This window comes from Genypterus blacodes, unplaced genomic scaffold (genome assembly GCF_046128005.1).
Source record: "Genypterus blacodes isolate CSIRO-AG114 ecotype Tasmania unplaced genomic scaffold, CSIRO-AGI_Gbla_v1 ptg000133l_1, whole genome shotgun sequence".
Lineage (NCBI taxonomy): Eukaryota > Metazoa > Chordata > Actinopteri > Ophidiiformes > Ophidiidae > Genypterus > Genypterus blacodes.
This window is the reverse complement of record NW_027466935.1, coordinates 3041533-3068611: the sequence shown is the minus strand read 5'-3', so window position 1 is coordinate 3068611 and position 27079 is coordinate 3041533. Positions and strand designations below refer to the sequence as shown.

At 44.6% G+C, this 27079-nt stretch overlaps 2 protein-coding genes across 3 annotated transcripts in view; one reads left to right on the top strand and one right to left on the bottom strand.

Annotated features, from left to right (window-relative positions):
* nnt (nicotinamide nucleotide transhydrogenase) overlaps window positions 1-27079 on the bottom strand; it is a 264273-nt gene that overhangs the window by 46106 nt on the left and 191088 nt on the right. The window lies entirely within an intron of this gene.
* gnaz (guanine nucleotide binding protein (G protein), alpha z polypeptide) lies at window positions 1797-25943 on the top strand. Of its 2 annotated transcripts, none has more exons than XM_076163770.1 (3): window positions 1797-2098; window positions 14752-16109; window positions 23677-25943. In XM_076163770.1, exons 2-3 carry the CDS (start codon window positions 15387-15389, stop codon window positions 24019-24021), a joined length of 1068 nt encoding a protein of 355 aa, XP_076019885.1. In that variant the 5' UTR covers window positions 1797-2098; window positions 14752-15386; the 3' UTR covers window positions 24022-25943. The 2 variants fall into 2 exon arrangements, with proteins under 2 accessions (XP_076019885.1, XP_076019884.1); XM_076163769.1 differs by lacking the exon at window positions 1797-2098 and adding an exon at window positions 13680-13768.

Sequence of the window (27079 nt, the reverse complement as noted above, 5' to 3'; positions counted from 1 at the left end):
GAAAGAATCGTGATGTATCTAAAAATAGCCACGTTGTAGAATGGAAATGAAATTAAGCATCCATCTGTGGAAATGTTTAAGGTGAGAAGGTATCAGAAGTGAGCGTGGTGTTTGCCCAAAAGTCCCTCAGGGGACTCCCGGTGGCGAGAGGAGTCACATGGCCCAAAGTGTGACAGACCCTCATCATGACTCACACAGGAGAGAAGAAGCTAAACATCGGTAAACATCTTTAAGAGTAAACGGCGTCCTGTTGCGTTGATCTTCTATGGCAACAACATGAAAAAGCTGTGGGAACATGATTGATTTAAGGCTCTGAGGCTTCACATTTCTAACCGTCTGCTAAGACAACTGCCAAAATAAAAACCTCATTCTCATGTTTCTATCAGACATGTGGATTCCTATCTGTCAGGTGGATCTTCATGGCGTTGACATTTGAAGGTGAAATGTCAATAACTGCTACCGAGTGGAAACACATTGACCTAGTTTAGAGTCATGGCTGCTGCATGTGGCATCCTCTCTAAAACAGACACTTAACCTGCAACAGGGACATGGACTTTGGACAAACCATCAGATGGATGTACGGCAGGCTGGGACGTCTTTAGGTGGACAAAGGCTGATAAACGCTGTGTCATGTTAACGTAAAAACCTTCAATCATCTGTAGAAACCAAACAGTTAATGTAGTCGTAGGTTGTGTTGTAGTTAGGAGTTAGGACTTAGCTAGGAGCTAGGATTAATGACAGATCTGTAGGGTTGAATGGGATGACTGGAAGGAAGCGGCGTGGCGAGTGAGAGGTCATAAGGGCCGGATGAAAGGTCAAACGAGAGGGAGCAAAGTTGTTCACCCCCACCAGATGTGCTAAAGGCCATTCATTATTTCACCATTCCCGACACCAGGGTTGTGTCCAGGCGATTGCATTACTCTACACACCCCAAGCAACCTGATATAAGCACCCCCCCCACTACCCTCACTGGTGTGTGTGTGTCAAGAGAGGAGAGAGGAAGGAAGGAGGAGGGGGGAGAGTCTGTTTTACACACTGGTGGCATCCGTAATGTCAAACGAGTAATTCCCGCCGCGCTTGTGTTTGCTTCTTATTTCCAGAGAAGTGAGCAGAAGCGAAGGGGAGGAGGGAAAAAAAAAAAAAGTCACCACGTGAGCAGCGCCGCCCCATTCACACCCTGTGGCACGCTGCCTCATTTGCCCGAGCTTCTATCAATTCTTGGTCATAGCCAATAGCAATAAAGGAAGTGGTCCCACTGTCACAGAAACAGTTGGCACGGAAACAGCACATTACACCATCGTCCAATCCCCCTCCCATTCCCTTGTCGTCATCTCTCCCCTCCCTCCCTCCCTTCTCCCTCCCTTCTCCCTCCCTCCCTCCCTCCCTTCTTTTCCTCCTCTCCCTGCTCCCCTCCTCCTCCCTCTCTCCCTATCTTGTATATATATCCCCCCCCCCCCGTCCCAGTCATCAATGAAATCACAACCAATCCTGCTACCATGACCAAAAACCTTCCAGTACTTGATGGCTGGAATATCAGCTCAAACGCAGCCAGCAGAGCCCAGAATCGTGGCTGCCGATGTATATTTGATCATTACAACATTAAATAAAGATACAGCGTGTGGTTTTTCCCCTAGCTGCTCCATCAAAGCCTGTTTTTTCTCTTACTCTCATGATTTAATCCTGACTGCCCCCCCCCCCCTCTCGTTCTCTCTCTCCCTGCTGACTCCTCCCTCCGTTTCTGTCCTGCACTCCCTCTCCCTGCCTCTCAGTCTCTGACACACTCAAACACACGCACACATATATACACGCCCTCCACCCCCATCGCTGCAGTGTCTCAACTGCCTTGGAGCAAACAAGAGAGGATATAGAACACAGACGTTAATAAGGCAAGAGGAAAGAGGGGCCAGTGGAAGAGAGGAGAGAGAGAGAGAGATGTGTACGTGTGCGAGAGCCTGGTGAGGCAAATATGATGATGATGATGATGAAGCAGCAGCAGCAACAGCAGCAGGACTAAAGGTGGATTGCAAAGAGCCTTCCTCTCCCTGCAAGGGCTTGTCTGCAGTATCCTTTTTTAAATGGATGCTGGCTTGTGAACACGGTAAGCCTGACTACTCTCAAACCGACATGCACACACACACACACACACACACACACACACACACACACACACACACACACACACCCACACCCACACCCACACACACACACACACACACACACACCACTTTTTTGTGATAACACTGCAAGGCTGGCCTCCTTAGGACGCCCACCGTTTGTCCAGAGGAGGAGAGGGACTGCATTTGATTAAAGCCATTCTGTGAGGGATGTGTGTGTTTTCCCGATAGGACAGGAAAGGTGATGTTCAGAGATGGCAGGCAGGCAGGCAGGCAGGCAGGCAGGCTGTCCAGTCCCCCTCCTCCACCCTGCTGCTAGCTCTGTGCCAATGGATGCTTGCAATTTGACTCATCTTCTCCCCAGTGCATCCTTGCTTATATCTCAACGCAGCTTCATATAATTACTGCCTATAGGAGGAGACGAGTAGAGGATGCACGGGGAAGATATTGGCTGATGTCCTGCGATACAGATCGAGGGCCACACGAGCTAACAGCATCAAGAGGGAGAGACGGCCAGAGACTAAGAGCACCATCACGTACGATCAGGTGTTCGGGCGCTCATGACATTAAATGTGAATGTGCAGTGGGAGTTGCACAAATCCGGCTGAATCGTGGCCCTACAGTGGCAGGCAGACTGTGTAGCAGCGCTGTAGGGCTTCACAGTGCAGCTCTGCGTTATATGGGGAGGGAAATGACATCAACATTGATTACAATCATGACCCAGGATCTATTTGGGTTATTCGTGGCCATTTGTCCATCTGTGTGTGTGTGTGTGTGTGTGTGTGTGTGTGTGTGTGTGTGTGTGTGGTCTGATTCTTAACAGTAACAGAGAGAGACAGAGAGACGAGAATGGAGCAGCTTCATTACTCAGCAGCCAAAGCAGAACGAGTGTTTTCTGACAATTTCCCTCTTAATAATCTTTCATATCTCCAAGAACTATGTCTGTATGTGTGTGTGTATATGTGTGTGTGTTTTCAATGGGGGTTGGGCGCAGTTGTGTAACACCAGGAGAGCATGTGTGTGTTTGTGCCGTATGTGTGTTTGTGTTACATGCTTGAGAGAGTGAAAGACAGAGAGAGAGAGAGAGAGAGAGGGAGAGAGAGAGAAAACCAGTGTGGGGAGGGGTGGAGGGGCTCAGTGGTGGTGGTTGTGGTGGTGGTGGGGGGGTTAACAGTAGGGAGGCAGATGGGGCAGAGGGGCGGAGGTTGATGCAGCAGCGAGAGAGAGAGAGAGAGAGAGAGAGAGAGAGAGAGAGAGAGAGAAAGAAGGAAGGAAGGAAAGGAAGGAAAAAGAAGATTTGGAACAGCTCGGAAGAGAGGGGAAGAACATCATTTTACGACGGTGGAGCGATGGAGCTTCTCTGAGCATGTGACACAGAAAGAATGCTGGATATGTCTTTGATAGTTCCACCAGCGGGCTCACACAGAGGCCTTCAGACAGCAGCAAATCCAGGAAAAATGGAGAAGGCATTCCTCCGTGCCTCCTTCTCCTGAGCCCCGTATGAAAGCCAAAGGGATCAGATGTAGATTGATACCTTGTAAATGTGATAAGGTATATTGATCGAAGCAGCGGAGATATTCTCTACGATAAGAGAAGTCATAACATCGCGTCGCATTAATGAAAGTATGAATATTTAAGTGATGCTGCTATGAATAAAAAATGAATATATTAGCAATATTAGTCTCATCAGCTGCGATTTCACTCTGAAGATACTTATTAACCCTTGATGATGCATTGAGAGGGAAGTTGCTCCACTGTTGCTGCTGCCTAAACAAGTAGTGGACAATAATCCCACATAGACGGTCAGAATGACGGCCTTAACAACTGTATTCCACGCAAATCGTGGAGAAATTCTCGAACACCATCGAGACCTTTTATCTGAAATCTCTTACAACAACATGTCAGAAAATGTCTAAGGTCAGTGAAGGCCGTGGCTATAAAATGACGGACGACGATGCTCACTGTGTACTGTAAAGGTTAATCACATGCCTACAATGAGAACTTGTCAAGTGACTCTCTCTCATTCTCCCTCTCTCAGGTACAGTAAACACACACGCGCACACACACACACTGAGAAATGTTGTCACACCCATATCCATGTGTGTACATAATGCTGAAAGATTCATGACTGCTTGCCATTTAAACTTTCTGTGTAATCGGTGACAAATTATGATGAAGCAAAAACTAATTTCTAATATGGATCATGTGCAGCCTCCACGTGCCACTTAAGTGACCCTTTGTACGTGCAGGAACAAGAGCGGCGGTGTGACAAACCCAAAACCAAGTTGACCTCCTTCTGCCTCTTTTATTACTTGCTGAATCCACACAACAGAGTGACATAATGGTCAGGGACAGCAGGGACAGATCTGGCTTTAAAGTAACAGCAGCTGTTGAGGTCCGGTACACTTTTAAGCATCTTTAACTTTGCAGGCCCGCACCCCCGCTGATTTATGGAGCTCTGCTAAAAGATGAGCGCCAAAGGGGATTAGCACTGGTCCCTAATTCAATGAAATGATTAATCTAATGACATTTAATTGTAGTAGAAAGAAAGAAAAGGGAGACATGGAGATATTACACAAGTTTTCACTGAAGGGTTTTGGACTGAATGATCTCACTGACTGATCTTTGCTAGTTAGCCACTATAATCAGTCTCAATCTATTAGCTATCGGCTAATATAGAGTGTTAAAAGTAAAACCTTGTAAAGAAACGTACTTAAATGAAAGTGGGTGCGTTAAACTGAGAAATGTTCTTTGTTGTTCTCTTTGTCGCACAGCAGTTTTCTTGTTTGCTCCTGTAAAAAAAAAAACACTCACCGTAACATTATACTGACACCTATTGGTGAGTAAGAACAACGTCACAACTACAAAGATGTCTGAATACATCTAACAATAGTAAGGCACAGCATTAACAGCAGGTTAAAAACAGACACTGTTAAAATGTTACACAACATCAATTGCGAAGCTTTTGCAATACGATGGGGAAAATTAAAAATATTGTGGTGTGATTCCTTCCTATTTTGCGTAGGCCTGTTAGAGAGGATTAGTTCATTGACATTCATGAACTGGTTGCAGTGCTGTTAGGTTTTTAATAACCCTGAATCCTTTGTCACTGTGTGGTTTTCATACAGGGCCTTGCTATGGTTCAGCTGGCTCAGCATTTGTGTTTGTTTTGGGTCTTTAATCCGTGCCAGGTCCTGGGACAAAGTGTCATCTTCACAAATGGCAGGACAAGGTGGTTTGCCAGCCTTTGAGTTTGGGCCGGTGCTGATAAAAACATGAAGCCATCAGTCAGGAAGGCCGTCAGTGGGATAGACCCAAAGTTTAGGGTGTGGCTTTGCATGTGTAAGGATTAGGATATGGTTTGTGTGTGTTGGGCGTGCGCTCATCTCCGTCCCTGCTGGTGCTGTGAAATAGGGCTAACAGAGCATCTTTGTGTTCCTTTTCACACACATAACAGCAGTCGTATGACAACAAAGAGGCAGTAGAGAGGGAGGGGGCGGGCTGTGGCCTGCCACCGCTGAGGGATGCTGGGTTGTGGTGGGAGACATGGAAGGTGTGTGTGTGTGTGTGTGTGTGTGTAAATGTACAGTATGTTCCTTCATATGTTATTCACGGCATGAAATTAATGTAGCAGTCTCATTTTCTGAGAAAACACCTTAACATGGGGTAAAGTGTGACCTCTCAGTACACATCCTTGCTTTCTGTTTTGACCTTTAGTTCTCAGTAGTTTCAATATGCAAGATAAAATAAAATGTCATAAGCCTATGTTTTCCTTTGTTCCCCTCATTAGTCATTCATCCAGTAAACACAATGCAGTAGAACAGCCATTGGGTGCTTGGAATTCTAGAAGGTGATTATAAATAATTTGGTTGAGGCTGATTTTTGCTTTTTGGAGGATGACTTCTTCATTTGCTGTAATTCATATCAGCAGGGGTTCAGATGTCATTCATTTCCGGGATTTAGCATCAACCTCATCTTTGTTGCTGTCATGGCGAGTGAATTGTGGGAACTCAAAGGTTTAACTTTCCCCCAAAATAGTCTTTTACATTGAAGGTGAATGGCTAAATGTATAATAACATTTATACCTGAAAAATAGAATGACTTTGAACATCAAAACAAACAAATGATCTTTGCGCCATCGCCAAACGTCTTATAACGGCGCCTGAGCAGCACCAGATAGACATGCAGATATCTGTATTCATATTATGGTGTCCACACACAGGACTGTAGTTTCCACCTTGTGCCATCTTATTCCTTCACATTAGACAGACCATAGCTCTTGCCTGTGCACAAACATGCCATTGTCATCGCTGGCTGGCCTTGTGACTCAGTGTGACCCGCTGGATTGGAGAAGGGGGAACACAGCCATTGAGATCAGGAACGTTAAGCAGAGCGTTATCACGAAAAAGCATCTAGCATACAGAGACCTCACCCCCACCCTGCCTCCACCCTCTGAACAGCCCACTGTTTAGGGCGAGTAGAATCGAGAACACTACCCATCATTGTTTCCCACAATGAATGAGTAGTATCCTCACATTTACAGTACACAAGCTCCTTCTGCACATTCAGGACGGTCCGTCAGGAGAGGACAACATGAAACGTTGAGCAAACAATTATTAAAGCCAAATCAATGTTCATGAATAGCATGAATAAATTGAGTAGGGGCATCGAAACCCGTATGTGTGACCGCTTTACTTTACTTTACTACTATGATTGGATCTCAGAGGGTTCGGAGGGCAACAAGCAGCTGCATTCTGAGCAGAACTTACTTCCTGCAGCGACCTTGTGTCCCACCCAAGAGCTTTGACCATAATGACATAACAAATGGCTCAGTTATAATGGCGAAACACAAGGGTACCGATTGGCTGCAGTTCTAATTCATTTATTGAGACACAATCAAATGAATAGTGTTGCTTCACTTCCAGTGACAAGAACCCGAGGTAATCGAGTGGATACGGTGTCAGCTGACACACTATTTAGCGGCGAAGGTGCTAGCTACCATCTGAGACGCCCACACACACACACACACACACACACACACACACACACACACACACACACTCACTTACCTCCCCCAAACATTTGTCGTGCAGAGAAATCCCAGATGTGCTGTTGCTGACAGGCTATTCCTTCAGCACATCTGACAACCCATTTAAATCTTTCCTCAGCACATAAATACGGCTAACTGTTATAATATATATATGATAAATGTCAAGGGAGACTGCTCGTTAGATTTGACTCTGTCTTCCAAGCAGAATGATGTTGAAGCAGACAGGATTTTGGTCAGGACAGGAAAATCAAGGCTGGTCTCAAAGCCTCATCCAGTAGTTTTATGTAGCTCTTAAGCGCCAAATGATGCATTCCTGAACCTTGAACTAAACCCAGACCTCAGTCCGTCTGCGACCTACCTCTCGTATGATTCTGACGCAGTATGGGTGGACCACAAAGCTCTGACTCACCACACAGAAAAGGGGCTTTTAGAATGGAGCACTCCATTTGTTTTGTTCCGCTTAAATGCAGGCAGCATGATTTTTTTCTTATTGCAAGCAACAACACGGAGGTTTTTTTTTCCAGAGAGGCATCACATGACAACAATGTTCTCTATAGGATCTGGCAATGAGGTGACATTGATCTACATCTGCTGAGGGCAACGTGTTTAGCGTGTTTTGTTCCAGATTCCATAAATGATGATTCCACACCTTTAATGTTGCACACAGATACATACATCTTATTGAGCGTGTGTGAACTTTGATCTGGTCAAAACATGTTTCCATTCCTATTTAAAGGGGTATAAGGGGTTTACATTTATTTATAGATCTGACGTTAAAGGCTGCCAAAAGGATTTGGACAGATTAAGATTCTAATCACTTGTGTAGCCGTATCTTATCGTCTGCTGGCTGCCGAATGTAAGAATTCCGTGAAAACCTCACAAGACTTTTTTCACTAGACTGGTGGTCTTATCTCATCTCATCCTTTCAGCTCTATTTAGTGAGGAAACGCCGCCCCAGCACGCTATATGCTGAAAATGCAGTAAATGAGAAGACAAAAAAACGAGAGAATCAGATATTACACACACAATCTAATGAAAATAATCCAACTGTGACAAAGAATAACAAATGGAGTCTCCAGCAGACTCCATGCAGTTCCATTCACTGGTCACAGGGGACACTTTTCACCACGTGTAATGGGATAATATCAGTCTTTATCAAAAAGGATATTTGACAATAATCCAAATCTACATTTTAGTGAGTTAGGTTATATAAACTGATTTTATATTATCTTGGCTTTGTAATCTGGGAGAAGCTTCCTGGAATATTTACATCCTTGATTGGAGTCTTGTGAGACATCACGGTGATGGCCCACAGGATTCATCACATCCAGGCAAAAATTTAAACCTCATGTCATTTGCCTCCAAATGTGATTTATTTTACATTCGAGATGTATTTCTTCATTGTTGCACATTATTTTAGTGCTATCAATTAGCTTTCACTTCATGATATCGACCCAGTTTTTGTCTATTTACTTCTGCCGGTGCTCTATTGCAAATCTGCTGTGTTGCCACATTATACAAAGTAATGCACCAATTTCAATGGAAAGTGTAGGCATATCCATCCCAGGTCGTACTATCAATGGGTACAAACTGATCTGGATCTGGAGAAGAATCTGGATACGGCACATTAATGGAATCACTGTACAGTAACAAATAGGGCAGACACATGGAACAAACCACTAATGTGCAGCTGAGATGATGCTGAGTCGGTGGTGTGCAAACGTCCTTCACTTAGCGGTAACGGTTATGGAGATAGAGGCTGGATGGCAGAGCTATCGTTTAGGGATTGGAATGTTCCTGGTTCAATTGCGGGCTCTTCCAAGCCTGTGGAGGTGGTTCCTGAGCAAGGCACTGAACCCCTGCATTCCCCTGCCATCAGTGTGTGAATGGGTGAATGTGAGGTCATTGTAAAGCACTGTATAAGTATAGTCCATTTATCAGATAGAGCCAGAAAAATAGTGTTTATTATTATCTCTCTATTTAAGCCAGTAAGTTATGAGAAGACATATTGTATTTAGGCTCTGCGACTCTAAGGCGTGTCATTCAAGTTAGTGATCAGCAGTTCCACCATCTGTGTCCATACCAGGACGCCCTATCTAGACCGAAATCTTTCCACTGATTTTGTCCCCTCTAAAATAGACACCCAGCCGTCTCTCTCGTAGCTTTTGAGTATTTGCATTTCATTCAGGCTGTGAGAACCCTACAATTTTGAGTGTTAAGGCTATTTCCCTGATTGCAAAAACACATGCAGTAATGGTCTTGAAAAACCCACATTTTCATAAATATCCACAAACGGAGCATCGCCTTGATTAGCATTCGTCGCTACTTGTGCTCAATCCTGACACAATTGAGGGAATTAGTGGAGATGTGAACATCCCCCAACCACTTTGGATGAGAGGAGAAAAGTGTAAGACAGCATAAAGCAGAGGGAGAGAGAGAGAGGGAGAGAGGGATCAGCAGGAAGAGGACTGTTTCACTGCTAATGTGCCAATTTTCCTCCGTTTGTACATACATGCATAGCGTGCTGGAGGGGGACATTTTATGGGGCACACTGCTTGGTTGAAATGCCTCTTTATGTAACGCCTGCAATCATCAATAAGACAGAGACGCCATTGCTTTTCATTAACACTTGTGTAATAGCCTACACAATGCAATCCACTGAGAAGGCCTGTCTGGTTGCATTTCTTGGGATTTCTTCCTACCTTTTTACGCATGAAATGAAATGTTATGTTGCATTTTAGAACATACAATAATGGCGAGCGATGTACCGGAGAATCATTTCATTTCAAGTCACACACTTGGGGTTTGGAGTCCAAAACAAGTCATCATGTGCTCTAAACCCAAGTTAATCACAGTAATAACTCTTGTGTTCTGTGTCACTACACATAAAAATGCTTCTGCTGCCATGAAGTCGAAATCATTTTAGGTGGTTTTACAAGTCAGCTGGTGTTTTGGCTTGTTGGTTGAACATGAATCAGGGAGATAAAGAGCTGATTCACTGCACACATTTTAGTTGTGTAATTCTTATTCTGCGGTTTGTGGGAAGGAATAGAGTTTTGGGTTTTTGTAAGTCAAGAGTCCAAGTTGTGCCAAAGGTTTCTGGCATCAAAGGCAAAGCTGAGTTGAAAGTTTTGTTCTGTTATATCAAGACTCACATCTGCATTCTTCCTCAAACCAGGAAGGGGTCAAAGGTTCAAATGGAGAGGGAACTTTAGCCTCTTGTGAAGCATCTGCATACAGTCAATTTCTCCTTTCACACCAATACCAATATTTTTAAACATTTTGTGCGAACATTGTTTGGACAAAATGCTGCAACATAATCATATAATCCTGTCTGTGCGAAACGCCTTGTGTCTATTTGCTTTAGGATTCATTTTCATGGAAATTGAGCAAGACGGATGTGATCATATGACGCTATCTGCTTCGGTGAAAACAAACACATGCAGATGAATCCGCGTCCAGGTTTATTCTCAACCGAACATCTGATCCGACCCACTCTTGAGATGAAAAACCCCAACGGTCACAACACTGACACACACACACCTGCAGGACGCCTCATTCACAAAGCTTCACACGATAAGCGAACGCACACCCCTACGTTTCCCCCCTTTTGCCAAACCCGCACACCTTTGTGTTCCATTCATAAAGGCGTCACATCTTCTTTGTTCTCCGCCGCCTCTGAAACTCAAACACGAGCATGAACATCGCCTGCACGATTCCATTCTTTTACCCACATCATCGGCAGGTTGGTTTAATCTGACTGAAATCCTTCCTTTTCAGTGGTACAGTCAGAGTAATGTGATGCATAATGGATTTGTCACGTTAGAAGCTAAATATATATTGAATCTTTTCTGTGTGGCTGCACTGACCTGGAGGACCGAACTCGCTGTCAAACACACACTCACCTGTGTGTATTTGACAGCACACGCAAGAAAAGTTGTTTTAGATGTTTCGTATGTAATTGTCGATAATGGCTGACCTCAATCTCTTGGTGTTACATGACTACTTTTAAAAATAGATTCAGCTGAATGCACATACAGTATTCAGACGTGAACAGTTAACTGATTATGATCCCATTACCTCCTTACAGTTGCAAGAAGTTGTTTGTGATTCAAAGCAGCCTCTGAGTGTGCATCTATCCACCCTTCATTTACAAAAATAGGACTCATTCTCATCAATACAAATAAAACTGAATTTGGTGGGAAAATGAATTTGTTAAGGAAACACTGGAGCATGAAGTTTGACTGACGTTACCTTGAAAGTGCAATACATTTATCTGTTGCATTGCTTTACACACATAATATTCACAAGGAGGGTGTCGGCACAGTGCCAGAGAATGTTGTCACCTCACTGCATGAAGCTTCTGGGTTCTCCTAGTGTCAGTGTGTGGTTTACCCCCACGGCCGCCCTGCTTGGTGTCCTCCCACAGTGCAGAGACATGCAGGTTAGGTGATTAAACGTTGGCGTTAATGAGTTTGTCTTTCTGTGTGTGCCTGTGTGTGTGTGTGTGTGTACTGGTGATCTGCCAGTGATCTGCCAGTACACCCCCCCCCCCCCACACACACACACACTCCCATTGAATCTAATGTGATTGACCCTAACTTTGATGGCATTTCCTACCAACAACCACAGCAGGAACTAGAACATTATGCCGCAACAGCAACAGACTGTGACTACATGTATTCATCTCTGATAAAGAGCACAATTGTAGTTAGATGCAGCATGGTGAATTAATAATGGGAGGTAAGCACCAGGGAGAAAGGGAGTGTGTGTGTGTGTGTGTGTGTGTGTGTGTGTGTGTGTGTGTGTGTGTGTGTTTGTGCGCGCGCGTGTGTGTGTGATGGATGGAGCGCTATCGGGCTGTGTGGAGCAGCAGATGTGAGCGAAAGGCAAGAGGAAAGTGACAGAGCTTTGTCTCAGGCGAGCTATCGCATTACCTCAGCGCTCATGAAACCACAAGATGCTGGCCCGGCTCTCCACGGGCCCCCCGCCTCCATTGCCGCTCTGCCTCCACTCACACACTCTTAAAGGGACACACCTCGTCTTCTCCACAACTCTGTGACAAGTGCCCAGGTTTGTGACAAGGTTTTTTTGCTAGATGGCCAGGCTCCATGGTGAGGCAGTCAAGCAGGTACTTCAAGGCCCCGGCCTGTATTTACTAAACAGACTAAACGGCTGTAAAAATAGATGCAGGTATCAAAAGTAAATGTCCTCATCGTGATGAAGGATGTCTGTCAGAGTGATGAATAACTGAAGCATTAAATCAGATCAGACCAGTGGAAGGTTTCTATTATTGAGCCCATTCTCTAAAGGTTGTTAGAAGACGTCTGCTTTCACCACAGTTCCTACGAAAACACAGACACACTACAACCGATTCTACAGTCATTAGCATAACTGTAGCAATCTGATAGATGTGGTTGAATAAATAAGTGAAAACATTTCCATTTCCATTTCCACCTCCACCGCCGCCGCTTAGCAATTATCAAAATAAAGCAGTAGTAGACTTCAAAAAGGGAGCAAAAAAAAAATGCCAGTGAGGATTTCTGAAAGTAACAAATTGGAAAAGACGTTGCACACAGCTTTAAATGTGTCGACGCTTTCAGAATCACTGATGTGCATTAACTGGTTTGGCTGCCTTGTGCCATTTTCAGAAGGCGGTCAGGTGCCTGGAGCCAGCAAACAACAGTCCCCACTCTGTTTGTGTTGTGGCGCTTTGTTATGGCTTTGTTCTGCTTCGTTTGTCCTCTCAGTCTTTCTAAGAGTGTATCTCTCTCTCTCTTTCTCTCTTTCTCGCTCTCACACACACACACTCTCTCTCTCTCTCTCTGACAGCTCTTGCAGTGTATAGTTTCGCCAACAAAACTAGGCCACAGTATGATTTCACATGCGTTACTCAGCCAATGTCGTGCACAGCCTGTTTCTATGTGCATCTATTTATCACACAATCCCAGAGGCGTCCGCCAGCAAGCGAGCGAGCGAGCGAGCTTCGACTTTGCTCTTTGCTTTTTACGCTCAATAACAAAACATTTTCATCTTCGTCCATCCTCGTCTCTCACAAATTAGGAATTCAGCCCCCGACGCATTATAAACTGGGAGGGGAAACCGCCCCGAAACCCCAAAATGGGATTGTATTTCTGTCACGGCTTGGCTGCAGCACATGCAGCATAACAGCACAGATGTCTGGGGAAGGAGTGAGAGCGTTACAGCGGTGTGAAACGTGTGAGAGGCACCTGCTGGCTGCAGCCTGTTATTTTCCAGTCTGATAGTAAATAAGCACATAATTTCACCTACTGCTGTTTCCTGGGAGGAAGTCGGAGCAGAGAGAGGGGACAGGCGAAGAAGGGGGGGGGGGGTGAATTCGGGAAGTATAATTCATCATTACAGCTTGTACACCTATGTTTGCTTTTCTGAGGTCTGTGTGTTTGTGTGTGTGTGTGTGTGTTTGACCTTGTGTGTGTGTGTGTGTGTGTGTGTGTGTAGTGGTGTTAAATTGATAGGCGTGGTCGGCTGAGAAATACTTTGGCAACACAGGACTGCAGATGTTTCTCTTTGTGTGACTGTTTGGAGCTAGAAAACTTAAACAGGACCAGAAGCATGCAGGACAGTAAGTGCTGTGTGTGTGTGTGTGTGTGTGTGTGTGTGTGTGTGTGTGTGTGTGTGTGTGTGTGTGTGTGTGCGTGTGTGTGCGTGTGTGTGCGTGTGTGTGTGCGCGTGTGTCAGTTGATCCTGTATTGTTTTTATACATTCCTGTTTCTCGCTTGTGACCTCATTTTCATTCTTGCTTGTTTGTCCAGTTGAGATCGCTGTAATGTGTAACACATTTCTCTGAGTTTTTGGTCAAGAAGCGCTAAAGCGTCTGGCTAGTTTCTGGTGGGAATAGTGACACCACGTGGACATTTATTTATGAGTCTTATATGGCTCATATCTCCCGAAGGTGTAAAAGGTGAAATTCCTTAGTGTGACATGAATCACTGTAGGTTGTTTTACAGGCCGTTGGTGTCAAACTGTGTGAGACGGAGGGCTGAGTAAGCAGACCGACATGAAAACCTCCCACCAGCTGATCTGAGTGAGGAGCATGGAGAGGAAGAGGCTTTGCTCAGAGCCAAAACCTGGAGCCATTATTATGCAAAACGATTCTTGTACATATTTGTTTCATGACACGGTTGACTCGCTTTAATTCAACTTTGACTTTTTTAATTCATATGAAGTGGCAACAACTTTGGGCGATGTTCTCCTGTTGGGTTCACATTTCACAACTCTGAACAAGCAACAAAATGTGAAGCAGTTTCGCCTTTAGGTGGCGCCACAGCAACATTCATTCATTAAAGCTCAAATAATTCGGTGTTTGGCATTGGCGCCTCTTAGCAAGGAGGTCCTTGGTTCAAATTCCATCTTGGGCCTAGGGGAGACTCCTGCTTGGTCTCTGTGTACAACAAAACAATTCAAAACATCTGTAGGAGTTTGTGAAGGCATCTGCTCTCTATTCTAACAATGTTATCAAAGCTACTAGAAATCACACACACACACTCGTTTTTTGTCTCCATCCTCTATTCATGTTTTCCCTCTTTTTGTCTCATGTCTTGGCAGAATCTGCAGCTTTCAGTCGTCGTGGAGATAAGAGCTCATCACGCCGAAGAAAGAGAGCAGAATCTGCCGGGTAGATCGAGCAGAACAGCCAGCGAGTATCAAGCTGATGTGGCCGGTGGCCGGCGGCCGAACAAAGGAAAGGCACCACGAGAGCCATGTGGGAGGAAAGTGACGGCGTTTCGCTTTTCACACACGTCAAGCCCAAACAGCGTCTCCACTGACAGTCGCAGCGCTCTCTCCCCGTCCTCCTGCAGAGTTTTCCTCAGGGGGGGTCCCTGCTATGAACCCCAGCTCCCTTGGCTTAAGCAGGCAGTCTAAGCTCAGTGCCAGGCGCTGTGTGGGCATCCCACAAGTCTGGGTTCTGCCCACACAGGACTCACAGACTGCCCCTGAACAAAAAGAATGAAATACTCTTGAGTCACTCCTCAGCGTGGTGGCTCCTGGTCTTGTGTTCTATCAGTCAGTGGTGAGATTTGTCTGCTCCTACACTCAGCGAGCTCCTTCCTGTCGCGAACGCCCTCTGGAGCTCTTCCATCTTCCCCCCCTCCCCCGCCCGCCCCTCTTTATCAGTGTTACAGTTTGCTTCCCCATCAAGCAGCACGTGTTCCTTTGTGCTCACCACGTGGTGGAGGACCATGGGATGCCGACAGAGCTCGGAAGAGAAGGAAGCAGCGCGGCGCTCAAGGCGAATCGACCGCCACTTGCGCTCGGAGAGTCAAAGGCAGCGGCGTGAAATCAAGCTTCTGCTGCTGGGCACCAGCAACTCCGGCAAGAGCACCATTGTCAAACAGATGAAGATCATTCACAGTGGAGGCTTCAACCTAGAGGCCTGCAAAGAGTACAAGCCCCTCATCCTCTACAACGCCATCGACTCTCTCACACGCATCATCCGCGCCCTCACCACCCTCAAGATTGACGTTCACAACGCCGATCGCGCCTACGATGCCGTGCAGCTCTTTGCACTCACAGGGCCTGCAGAGAGCAAAGGGGAGATCACGCTGGAGCTCCTGGGGGTCATGAAACGTCTGTGGGGCGACTCTGGGGTCCAGGAGTGCTTTCACCGATCCAACGAGTACCACTTAGAGGACAACACTGCCTATTACCTGAACGACCTGGACCGCATCTCCGCCCTCGAGTACATCCCGACCGTAGAGGACATCCTGCGGTCCCGCGACATGACCACTGGCATCGTGGAGAACAAGTTCACCTTCAAGGAGCTCACCTTCAAGATGGTGGACGTGGGGGGACAACGCTCGGAGAGGAAGAAGTGGATCCACTGCTTTGAGGGCGTGACTGCAATCATTTTCTGTGTCGAGCTAAGTGGCTATGACCTCAAACTCTACGAGGACAACCAGACGGTAAGAACAAGCGCCTCGGACACGTCTGACACAAACACACTCACACTCACACGTCCAAGCTTAAAGGGGACTACTAGACGTGTACCGTGTTCACGTATATTCAGAGAATGGTGGCGTTCTATTAAATCCGTCCATGTATATGTTTTAATCCCAGTACAGACTGATAATTGGACTATTGGGACTTATCTCTCATCGTATAACACAACAACCACGCTCCATTACTTACTTTCTACTTCATTCTAGTTTATTGACAATAATGCGTGAGTTTGCTTTGGTCACTTACCGCGCACACACACACACACACACACACACACACACACACACGCGTGCGCGCGCGTCTGCTGGAGGGATCAAGGTCACGGATCGATTATTTAACCGTCGAGCTGCCGTGCAAAGTGTCGGATGTAAACGTTATGTAAGGTAATGTAATGTAATGTAGAGACGCTTCTGCATCCTTGTTGCGGAGGTATTAAACGCTGAGCAGACTGTTGGGTGTTGCTGCAGCCCTGGAATGAGTAATAATCGATTTCTACATAGCTTGATGCGGTGATAAGTTTTCCGATGTCATCCTATACATTTCCTGTTTATCCCTTCATTATTGCTCCTAATTGAAATGGCTGCATGTGATCGTTCTTGTAGAGTTCAGTCATTCAGTTCTGTCTTGCGCTGTGTCGGCTATTTCCGTGTCAATTTACTATGAAATGCGACGGGGCCTTGCGGAGTGTGTGTGGACTCGAGTGTGGAGCAGAAATGTCTGAAATGCGCTCACTTTGCCTTTACATCGCCCCAAACAAAGACCTGTTATGTGCGTTTGAATAAATGAGTGCTTTTATCTCCGATTCCAGCTGGTGGAATTTGAGTCGTTCCCAATGTTCACCATATCAAATGTCTTATCCCAGTGTTTTAAAATGGTGCAGTAGTTGAGGCTTATTTAAACATCTTTCAGATAACTGAGGTTTTGACTCTTTCGCTCGGGTCCAATTATGTCAGCTCGGCTTATTCGCTCTTTGCACAGGCACGATCGCAATTTCCCCTCTAACGACTGTGCTAATATTCACCCTCACACAGCACAGGAAAGCGTCGCAGCCATTCTTGTGACTTAACGTCCCTTAATAATTCACGTGTGGGAGGAGGGGACACACACACACACACACACACACACACACACACTCTGCCAAGTTAGAACATGAAATCAATTAGTTGTATAGGTTAAAAATAAAGTCTGAGGAGGGAAAAATGCTGTGTGGTGTTAATTGAGTTCACAGATTAAGGTGTGAGGCTGTACCTGTGAGAATTAACAGACTGTGGAGCAATGGGAGTTCACAGGTGCTGAAGAGGAACAACTCTTGTGCGTGCCAGTTAGGAGAGGAAGAGGAAGAGGATGAAAAGCAAAGGGAACAAATGTAAAAAAACATAAAGTAGAGCAGCCGTGATCTGATGATCTGAGCACTCTGTTGCTCTTTTGCTCTTTTTGCTCTTTTCGCTTAAGATTCTGCAAGTTTGCTTTGGTTTCTATGTAAGCAAAGTGACGAGGTTGTGAATCTATCACTGGCACAAGTCTAAGTGTCGAAGTCATTTATCATATGTTGCTCAGTTACAACAAGAAAATTAGTAGGAAATATGAACTGAGTCGTTGACACATTAATGGAAGTCCAATATTCTTATTAAGATGAGTTCAGAAAGCATCAAAACAAGCTCAGGGCCTTAAGCATGTTTACTTTACATCACCCAGGTTCATCTGTACTGTACTGACTATTCTGCTGAAAACACTCCACATTCTTCAGAAGCGTGGAACATGTGTGTGTCTGCGCAGTTAATGATTACTTAAAAGACAGACGCAGAGTAAACAGTTTCAAAAGTGTGTGTCACAGCTCCTGCCATGAGTGTTAGCTGTAATTAATCAGATAAGTTAATGAGGACACACACACATATACAGTATAATGTGTGTTTGGTCTATAGTTGGGTTACTTTTATGTTCTGGTTCCCTTGTTCACTTTGTACAAGAAATTGATAACTTTATATTCTATATAATCTAATGGGGAGAGGAAGCATGAAGGTGTGAGCTGGCAGGAGTGTATCAGACTGTAAACACTCTCCCAGGCGGGTTTCCTCCAGGTGTTCCAGTTTCTTCCCACAGTCGGCAGGTGTGACCGTGAGTGTGAATGAGTTTGTCTGCGTGGGTGAGACTCTGCGGCTCCTTTGACCCTGCACAGGATCAGCAAGTGTGGAAGGATGGAGAGATGGAGGGAGGGAGGGATGGAAGGATGATGGAGGGAGGGAGGGAGGGAGGGAGGAAGGGAGGGATGGAGGGATGGAGGGATGGATGGAGGGATGGATGGAGGGATGGATGGAAGATCGAGGGATGGATGAAGGGATGGAGATATGGATGGAGGGATAATGGATGGAGGGATGATGGAGGTATGGATGATGGAGGTATGGATGAAGGGATGGATGGAGGGATGAAAGGATGGAGGGAGGGATGGAGGGATAGATGGAAGGATGGAGGAGGGATGGATATAGGGATGGACGGAGGGATGGATGAAGGATGGATGAAGGGATGGAAGGATGGAGGTGGGATGGAGGGATGATGGAGGGAGGGGTAGATGGATGGATGGATGGAAGGCTGATGGATTGATGGATGGATGGATGAAGGGATGGATGGATGGATGGATGGATGGATGGATGGATGGATGGATGAAGGGATGGATGGATGGATGGATGGATGGATGGATGAAGGGATGGAGGGATGGAGGGATGGAGGGATGGATGGATGAAGGGATGAATGGATGGATGGATGGATGGATGGATGAAGGGATGAAGGGATGGATGGATGGATGGATGGATGAAGGGATGGATGGATGGATGGATGGATGGAGGGATGGATGGATGGATGAGGGATGGATGGATGGATGGATGGATGGATGGATGGATGAGGGATGATGGATGGATGGATGGATGGGTGCACACGTCACAGTTCAATGTATCATGTAAACGGTGCGTTCACCATCATATACATGATGAGATTACAGATTCCATTAACTCATCAATGTGATGGTGTATTAACATCAGGCCTCACCTAATCTGACAGGATCATATCCACACTCATCTAAACGTTACTGTGCTGAGTGCAGCTTCAGGTCTGCATCGGGTTTGTGTGAGGTTTAAGTTCAGTTAACGTGAAGAAACGCAACACAACGTCCCTGCAAATGTTAGCAGGTTGGTTCGCTAGATGTCAGGCCTGTATGAAAAGGAGCTGTGCGTACGTGTGTGTGTGTGCGTGTGTGTGTGTGTGTGTGTGTGTGTGTGTGTGTAATCCAAACATTAGCGCCGTTGCTTTTACACTGATATGCATCTGACAATAGAGGAAGACAAGAGGAAGAGTCACAATCTTCATCACCATTTCCTGTGATGATAAACTTTGGTGTGATTTTGTTTTCTGGTTCAAAGTCCAAAATTATTTTGGAATCAAGACGGTTTACATGGATTAAAATGATGGGATGTTAATTATCTTTGATCTTCCTCCAGCATCAGCACTATTTACGCTTTGGCTCTATCAAAATATTAACACTATAAATAAACTTCCTGTGCTGATGTCGGCACAACATCAAGCTGCCAGCAGAGTCTTTCATGAGTCCTGTTCAGCGTGACACTAATCACAATGTGTGTACTAATATTGTACAGAGTTATATAGTATATATAGATATCATACAGTTAAATTATTATTGTGAAATGAAACATGAGATCAAACCTCTCCGGCTCATCTCTTTCACTGCACATTCTGATTCAGCTTTCAGGAAGAGTGGTGACTCATCAAATTCAGTTCAAGTGCAGCCGTGACCGCTTGATTTCTGCCTGCATTGCAAGAAGAACAACAACAAGATGTGTGTGATGTTTGAAAGAGGCGGTCACTCGCTTTATAACTCTGTGACTCATGTACAAAGACAACTTGGCAATTTGACAGAGATTGGGAGTGACAGATTCCAAAGAATGAGGATTTATGAATCTACATCCACCACACATGTGCACATAAACGCATCAGTATTGTAGAGAGGACACATTTGAACACATTTTTAAACAGATAATTATGCCTTATTGAGTACTTTGATATTAATACTCTGATATTAAGTCTTATAAACAAGAAACTAATTTCAAAATCTTTCTACCATCAAGACTCTGAACTCACTGCTTCACACCAGACAAAAATACACAATAATAATTACAGTACAACATTTACCCATCAACCCATTCCCTGATGCACTTTCCCTGTCCCGTCCCTGTCTTCATAATGAATCGGTTGCCGTGGTTACTGTTGCTTAGCAACAGGCCAGTCAAATGCTCCTAATCCTGCGCTGTTGACAGTGAGCTGCGACTAGGGAGGGGAGAGTGAGGAGGGTGTTGTACAACAAACAGCAGCACTGGAAAGAATATACTTATGTGTGTGTGTGTGTGTGTGTGTGTGTGTGTGTGTGTGTGTGTGTCTGTGAAAATGAAGAGCACAGATTAAGGTTTGCACCAAGAGACCAACTGCTGTGTCAGCTTTGTTTCAAATATCCCCTCAAACGAAGGAATCACACAACTGTCATGTTACATAACACTGACGATTCTTTAATGTTGGATTGCATTTTTATGTTAAAGTTTGTCATGTGCATCCTTCTGACAGGCTGCAGCGCAGCAGACACATCCATGTCAAGCTAAGATGACAAAATACATGTAAAATACACAAAATACATGTAGTTCAGAGACATTCTAAGACTACAGCACAGTGAGAAAACTGCGTCTGATTTTCCTTTTTCTTCCCTTTTTCTCCTGCATACCCATGAGCTGTGCTTCCCTCAGCAACGGAGGCACGAGTAATTAAACGGAAGGAAAAACAGAGAGGGAATGAATAATGTAATTGTCAGGTGCCGCTGCAACATGGTGAATGCCCAAATTGTGTGTCGATCGGCAGAGGAAAGTGCAGAGCTGCTGCTCGCCAGGCGAATCTGACATTTAAAATGAACCTTAATGAATTACTAAGGGGCGGCTGCACACTTAAGTGATTTGTATTTGTGGGAAACAAAGCAATGACACTGGGCTGAACTTCCTCATTAATACTTAAGCTTAATTAAGGCCTGCGCCTCTGGAGCACACTGACAGGAGGTGTGGGTGTGTGTGTGTATGTGTTTGTCGTATCAGTGGGTGTTTGAAGCGAAGGAAGGGGGTCTGCATGTTTTAGCGCTCCCAGGCTCGGCTCCCTCCTGTATTAAGGAGCTGTGACTGTACGAGTGATGTATTGTCCAGGTGAAGAAGCTCCCCGGGCTCAGCTGGTTGTCTCCTGACCTACTCTCTAAACAGCTGGGCTCCTTTTGTGACACCCTGGAAAGAAGAGGAGGGAGGTCAAACAGCGTGCATGACTGTGTGTTTAGTGTACACTCTTTAGGGGCCGGCCCAGGGCCCCAAGGACACACACTCGTGCAGAGAGCGAGAGAGAGGGGAGCTTCTGTTTTAATGACATGTGAGGGGGGACTGGGAGCAGAACAGAAGAGATGATGGAGCAGCAGAGCCGGAATCCAACACAATCTGAAGGCTCTCGCTTAAGCAACGTTTAGAATATTCTGCAATCTTCAAGGGTCGAGCAAAGAAAATGTAATTAATGAATGTAATTTGTATTTTAATTAAGCTCATTGTGGAGTTAATGTCTTAAAATCGGGCCACAAATGTCTCAAGTGAATCAGTCTGCTTCATCTTGTTTGTTTGCCACCTAGTCATGACTACAAATCAGTACAATAAACTTCCATTCTGTCCCACAATCTGTAGTTTGTACGGTTGTTTCAGTAGAATTCACTCTAGACCCTCTTTCCTTTCTTCTCCCTCAGCTTAGATTGTGGGGGCTCAACACATTCCAAGTCATTTCGAATTTGTTTCTTTGGCCGAAAACGCTTTTTTAAGGGGCCAAATGAGCCCAATAACAAATGACTAATGTGTTTTGTAACGAGTGCTTTTTCACCAAGTCAAGACTTTATATGGTGCACATGTGGCGTTTTTGCCGGACGTGACTGGGCTCTGTTTCACCCCTCTGCTCTACGAGACGCTCAGGCTTCATCCAAGGGTTAAATTAAACTTTGTACGCTCTTTCCTTTCCACCATTATCTAATAATAGTGCCCTTACGCCGAATAATGAGGGCTGACTTGAAATCTGCACTATCATTGTGTCATCCGGCTCGATTTCCCTCTGTATCTCCTCTCATGCTGTGCAGATCTTGTGATTTGCTCAGAGCATCATGTTGTTTCTGTAACCTTTTAACAGCAATTTTCCTTCTGACAAACTCATAGTCACAAGCTGCTGGCTAGTCGCCACATGCCAGCAGCTGCAGTGAACACATCCACGTTCTCTTTGTTTCCTTTCTCTTTTGCATTCCAAGTCACATGAGCACATATGAAAGCACACACACACACACACACACACACACACACACACACACACACACACACACACACACACACGCGCGTGCAAGCCAACGGGATGCACAAACATTTTCTCCAGTAATCATGAGAAGAGATATGCCACGCTATAATTTACAGGGGGAAAGTTTGAAATAAATTTTTCTTTCTCTCTTTTTCTCTCACTGGAGCAAAGGAAAAATACATGAGAATAATAATTGACTGATAGTAAAAACATGATGTCCGTTGTCTTGTTTGAAGCTGATTTATCGTTCCCTCTTGAGACACTCATACAGATCTGACCTCCTCCTCTCGCTAATGTCCTGAAACTTTCAACCATTTTTGTACATAAAATACACCAATGAGCTCATATTGTTGCTCATAATAGTTAGATTCCTTATTGGGGTGCATTCCATTTTCCTGGATGATAAATGCTTGGAGGTGCGGCCTAGTAGACATAAGCCGATTTAACTCTTGAAGACATTTAACAATTACAGCCAAACTTACTGTATGCTGCAAACTATATGTGCATTTGAACCCCACAACAGTTTGGCCCATAGGTGGTGCTAAAGTATGAAAAACAGGACTGACTAAATATTGGACTTATTGTATCTTAATTTAATTGGAGACATACAGTATTTAACATTTACATCCATTAGAAAAATGTGATCTTCCTGAATGTCTTGACCTGATAACATTATATACATGACATATTGGAATTCTTCCCATCACAGTAACACAGACTGTACGTGTCATCATGACCAGATCTTCTGTTCAGCCACAGCGGTGAATTCCGTGAACTCTGTGAATGATGTAAGTGAAGTAATGAGCCGCTTCTGAGAACAGCGTGAGTTCAGCCGCAGGTCTTCACTCGTCTGAGCCTGGAGTCCATGTTGACACAACCGAGGAGCTGCACCTGCGGCTGGACCGCTGGCTTATCTGTGACGCACGTTCCCCTCGTCTTCATATTCATCATCACATCTTGTTGGTACCTTCGCCGGTCTGATTTTGTTTCCGTGCGCGAACCGAAAGGCGATGGTGTGATGAGTCGGGTTACTTTGGGTTGTGGGTTCTCTCAACTTAACAAACAATTTCTCTTGGTTTGATCTTCTCCCTTTTTTTGTTCCTCTCCCCTACATCTACACAGAGTCGCATGGCAGAGAGCTTGCGCCTGTTCGACTCAATCTGCAACAACAACTGGTTCACCAACACGTCACTCATCCTCTTCCTCAACAAGAAGGACCTGCTGGCTGAGAAGATCAAACGCATTCCTCTGACAGTGTGCTTTCCTGATTACAAAGGCCAGAACACCTATGAGGAGGCGGCCGTCTACGTGCAGCGGCAGTTTGAGGACCTCAACCGCAACAAGGAGACCAAGGAGATCTACTCGCACTTCACCTGTGCCACTGACACCAGCAACATCCAGTTTGTGTTCGACGCTGTCACGGACGTGATCATCCAGAACAATCTCAAGTACATTGGGCTGTGCTAGGACCTGACATGGGGTGAGGGGGAGGGGACGCGGGCCACTTGGCAGCGGCCCGCCCGCCATCACAGGCTGCAGAAACAAAAGGCGCGTCGGCCTGTGTGAAGGTTTGTCTGTATGAAAAGGTGCAACAGAGAACTGCGGAGGAGAGCGAGGTAGAGATGGTGGTCAGGGACGGACAATACTGTAGAATCAATCGTTTGATGGTCAATGGTTGAGATGGGATTTTTACCCAATGTGTTTGCACTGAATATAAGTATGCAGAGACACCACATGCACACGTGCACACACACACACACACACACACACACACACACACACACACACACACACACACACACACACACACATTCTTATGTTTGCTCACACACGAGAACTTTGGATCAACGGTCATGCACTTGTTTGACGTGGCAACACTGGAAATTTTAGACAGCTACTCCTACCTGCCTGCCACACCTGAGACTGAGGCGAAGGTCTTAAATGGTGGTTTTTCATTACTTTTGTCTCATTATTTGTTTTATTTGCCTGAGTCATTTAATAATGCTGCTTTACAAAAAAAAAATCAATGTTCTCTTTAAGAATTCTCACCCTAACAATGACAAACCGAGTGCACCTAATGAGACGCCGGGAGAGAGACGGTGGTTGTGGGGGAATAAAAAAGTCAATAGACATGATGTCACAGAGTTTCTGCCTAAAAGAGGAAACTGCCACAGTCTAATGCTGAAGTGAAATGCAATTTTTACACAACATTTTAGTCTTTACCCTCTGGTTGACTCTCTAATGTGGTTCCCTTTCCTTTTCTTTTGTTGTGTTTTTCAGAGATGATTACTGTGTGTCTCTCACACCTGCTGTTTGTAGCAGGTCTGACTGAATACCAGGAGAGTGTTATGCTCAGCAGAGCTCGTAGTATTCTTTAGGATCATTCCAGATTCCAGCAAGAGACAACAAAAACAGTGCCAAGATCATTGTGTAAATAAAAACGGATCCCATCTATTATGTTAGCTTTTTGGTTTTTATGGACAAGAACATTAAAACATGCATGGTTTTGTTACTTTGGGATATTAATATATTTTCTTTGGGATTATGTTTTTTTTTCTCAGTTTTAAATAATATATTCCCAAAATATATATAAAAGTCAAACACTGTGTACGATTGTACAGTTGTCAGAGAGGAATTTATTGAAAAGAGTTATATGATTATTATAATGGTGATATTGTAATTTGATGATAATGATGATGATGATGATGATGATGATAATGACAAGGAGAACCTCATTAGAAACTGAGCATGAGAAGATAAAGTGGATCAAAGCGAAGCCAGAGCAAGACTGTAGAAAATATGATCATGAGAAAACAAACAAATTCAATCTTACATCGCATTATCTAAGTGGAAATTGTTAAAAAGTCAGTCACTATGATGTGTAAATATACTGTAAGGTACACTCTTTGTCCAAACAAATGATAAATAAAGGTTGAGTTGGGATACTGTTAAGATGAAGAGCGAGAGCGAGAGCGAGAGCGAGAGAGAGAGAGAGAAGTAGGAAAAGCCCGCTCCACTCCTCCTCTTCCCCTTTCTTTTCAGTTATGAAGGTGGCGTGCAAACACCTTCGCTAAGGGCTTCAGGCTTGACTTTACAGGACGTCCACTTCAACAAAAACAAAACCATTTAAAAAAAGGAACGTAAAAAAAGGACAATAAATATGAATAAAACAACTTATGCAAATTTTCATGGTGCAGTGAATGTGTTTTGGGTGGTTGTGTCAAAATGTGCTTTAAATGCCAATTCTTATGTGTTTAGGATGTTCATAGGCAGTATAACTGTAATGAAGAGCTGCTGGCGTGACGATGCCAGACGCCCTACATGCCACTAATCGCTCTTATTCTTTCCTAATTATGCTGCATCAAATTATTTGCAACTTGGAATGGAACTTACTTGTCCAAAAACATCACTGCTTCTATCTTTAATGTCTCGAATCATGACATAAAAAAGTGTTTGTTCTCGCCATACAATGCAGCCACTGGGGCAAGAACATTTGGACATAAAGTATGCAATTAAATTACTCCTGAATGAACTCGGCCTATGTGTGATGGGTGACAAACAGTTTACTGTGCTGCACAGATTCCACACTAATTAGTCTCTAAGCCCCAGATGACCCAACATAAGACACTTGTGGCTGAATCTACCCCCGAAATACACCTATCTCTTTTCTTTTTCAGCCTGTAAAGGGTTAAATGCCAGATGTATAATATAAATCATATGGTACTTCCTATTTATACACAGGTTGGATCTTATTTTTTTGCAAACATTGCATAAAAGGTGTTCTTTAGGGTACTGGAGATTTGGTTTCACAGGTGGGGAATGAAGCAGAACAGGGGGAGTTATATTAATAAGTTGTGTAGTTCCAACTTAAATCACAACAAAATTCTGCTTTTACAGCCTTGAATCAAACACTGAAAAATGGTTTTAGTCACCGACTTCCCCTCTCTTGAATATGGAGCTCTGTGCTTTAAAGTGGCAGCTTTTGTTCAGTTTGAGCAGCATTCCACTTCTTATTTGCTTTATATGTATTATTTATAATTACACATTGTCAGTTGTTGATTCATTTATAAATCAAGTTGACTGTAATGACTATTAGTGACTTCATTTACATTTCGATGACATTCCTTCATCCGGATCACGATGGCTGGACAGAAGCTGCAATCAAGAGAAGATCTTGAGCAGATGTATTGCGCCCAAGAGAGAAATTAAAATTAAATAAACAGCTTTAATTTGAAAGTTGTACCAAGCAAGAATGGATCAAACTGAGATACTGAGAAACCACTGCAGACAGGGAGCATCAGAGCAACGAAGCATTATCTTCCCGTGCAGCTTCTCACATCATGATTGTTAACAACATTATGAGAGGAGTCGTGAGAATGCTGGTTTATAGACTGATTAAAGCAAGAGTGGGAATTTGTTTGAAAATGAATAAAATTTGCTACGAAGAACCAAGACTTCTCTTGAAATCATGCCTTGTGACTATCATGTGGCAGCACTCAGTGTCAGCAATAAAAACAGACGGCGT

What these genes read in the sequence shown, in the direction of transcription:
- gnaz (XM_076163770.1), top strand. Translation starts at nt 15,387, where the DNA reads ATGGGATGCCGACAGAGCTCGGAAGAGAAGGAAGCAGCGCGGCGCTCA. An exon ending in TCTACGAGGACAACCAGACG is followed by an intron (nt 16,110 to 23,676) that starts GTAAGAACAAGC and finishes ACATCTACACAG; the next exon opens with AGTCGCATGGCAGAGAGCTT.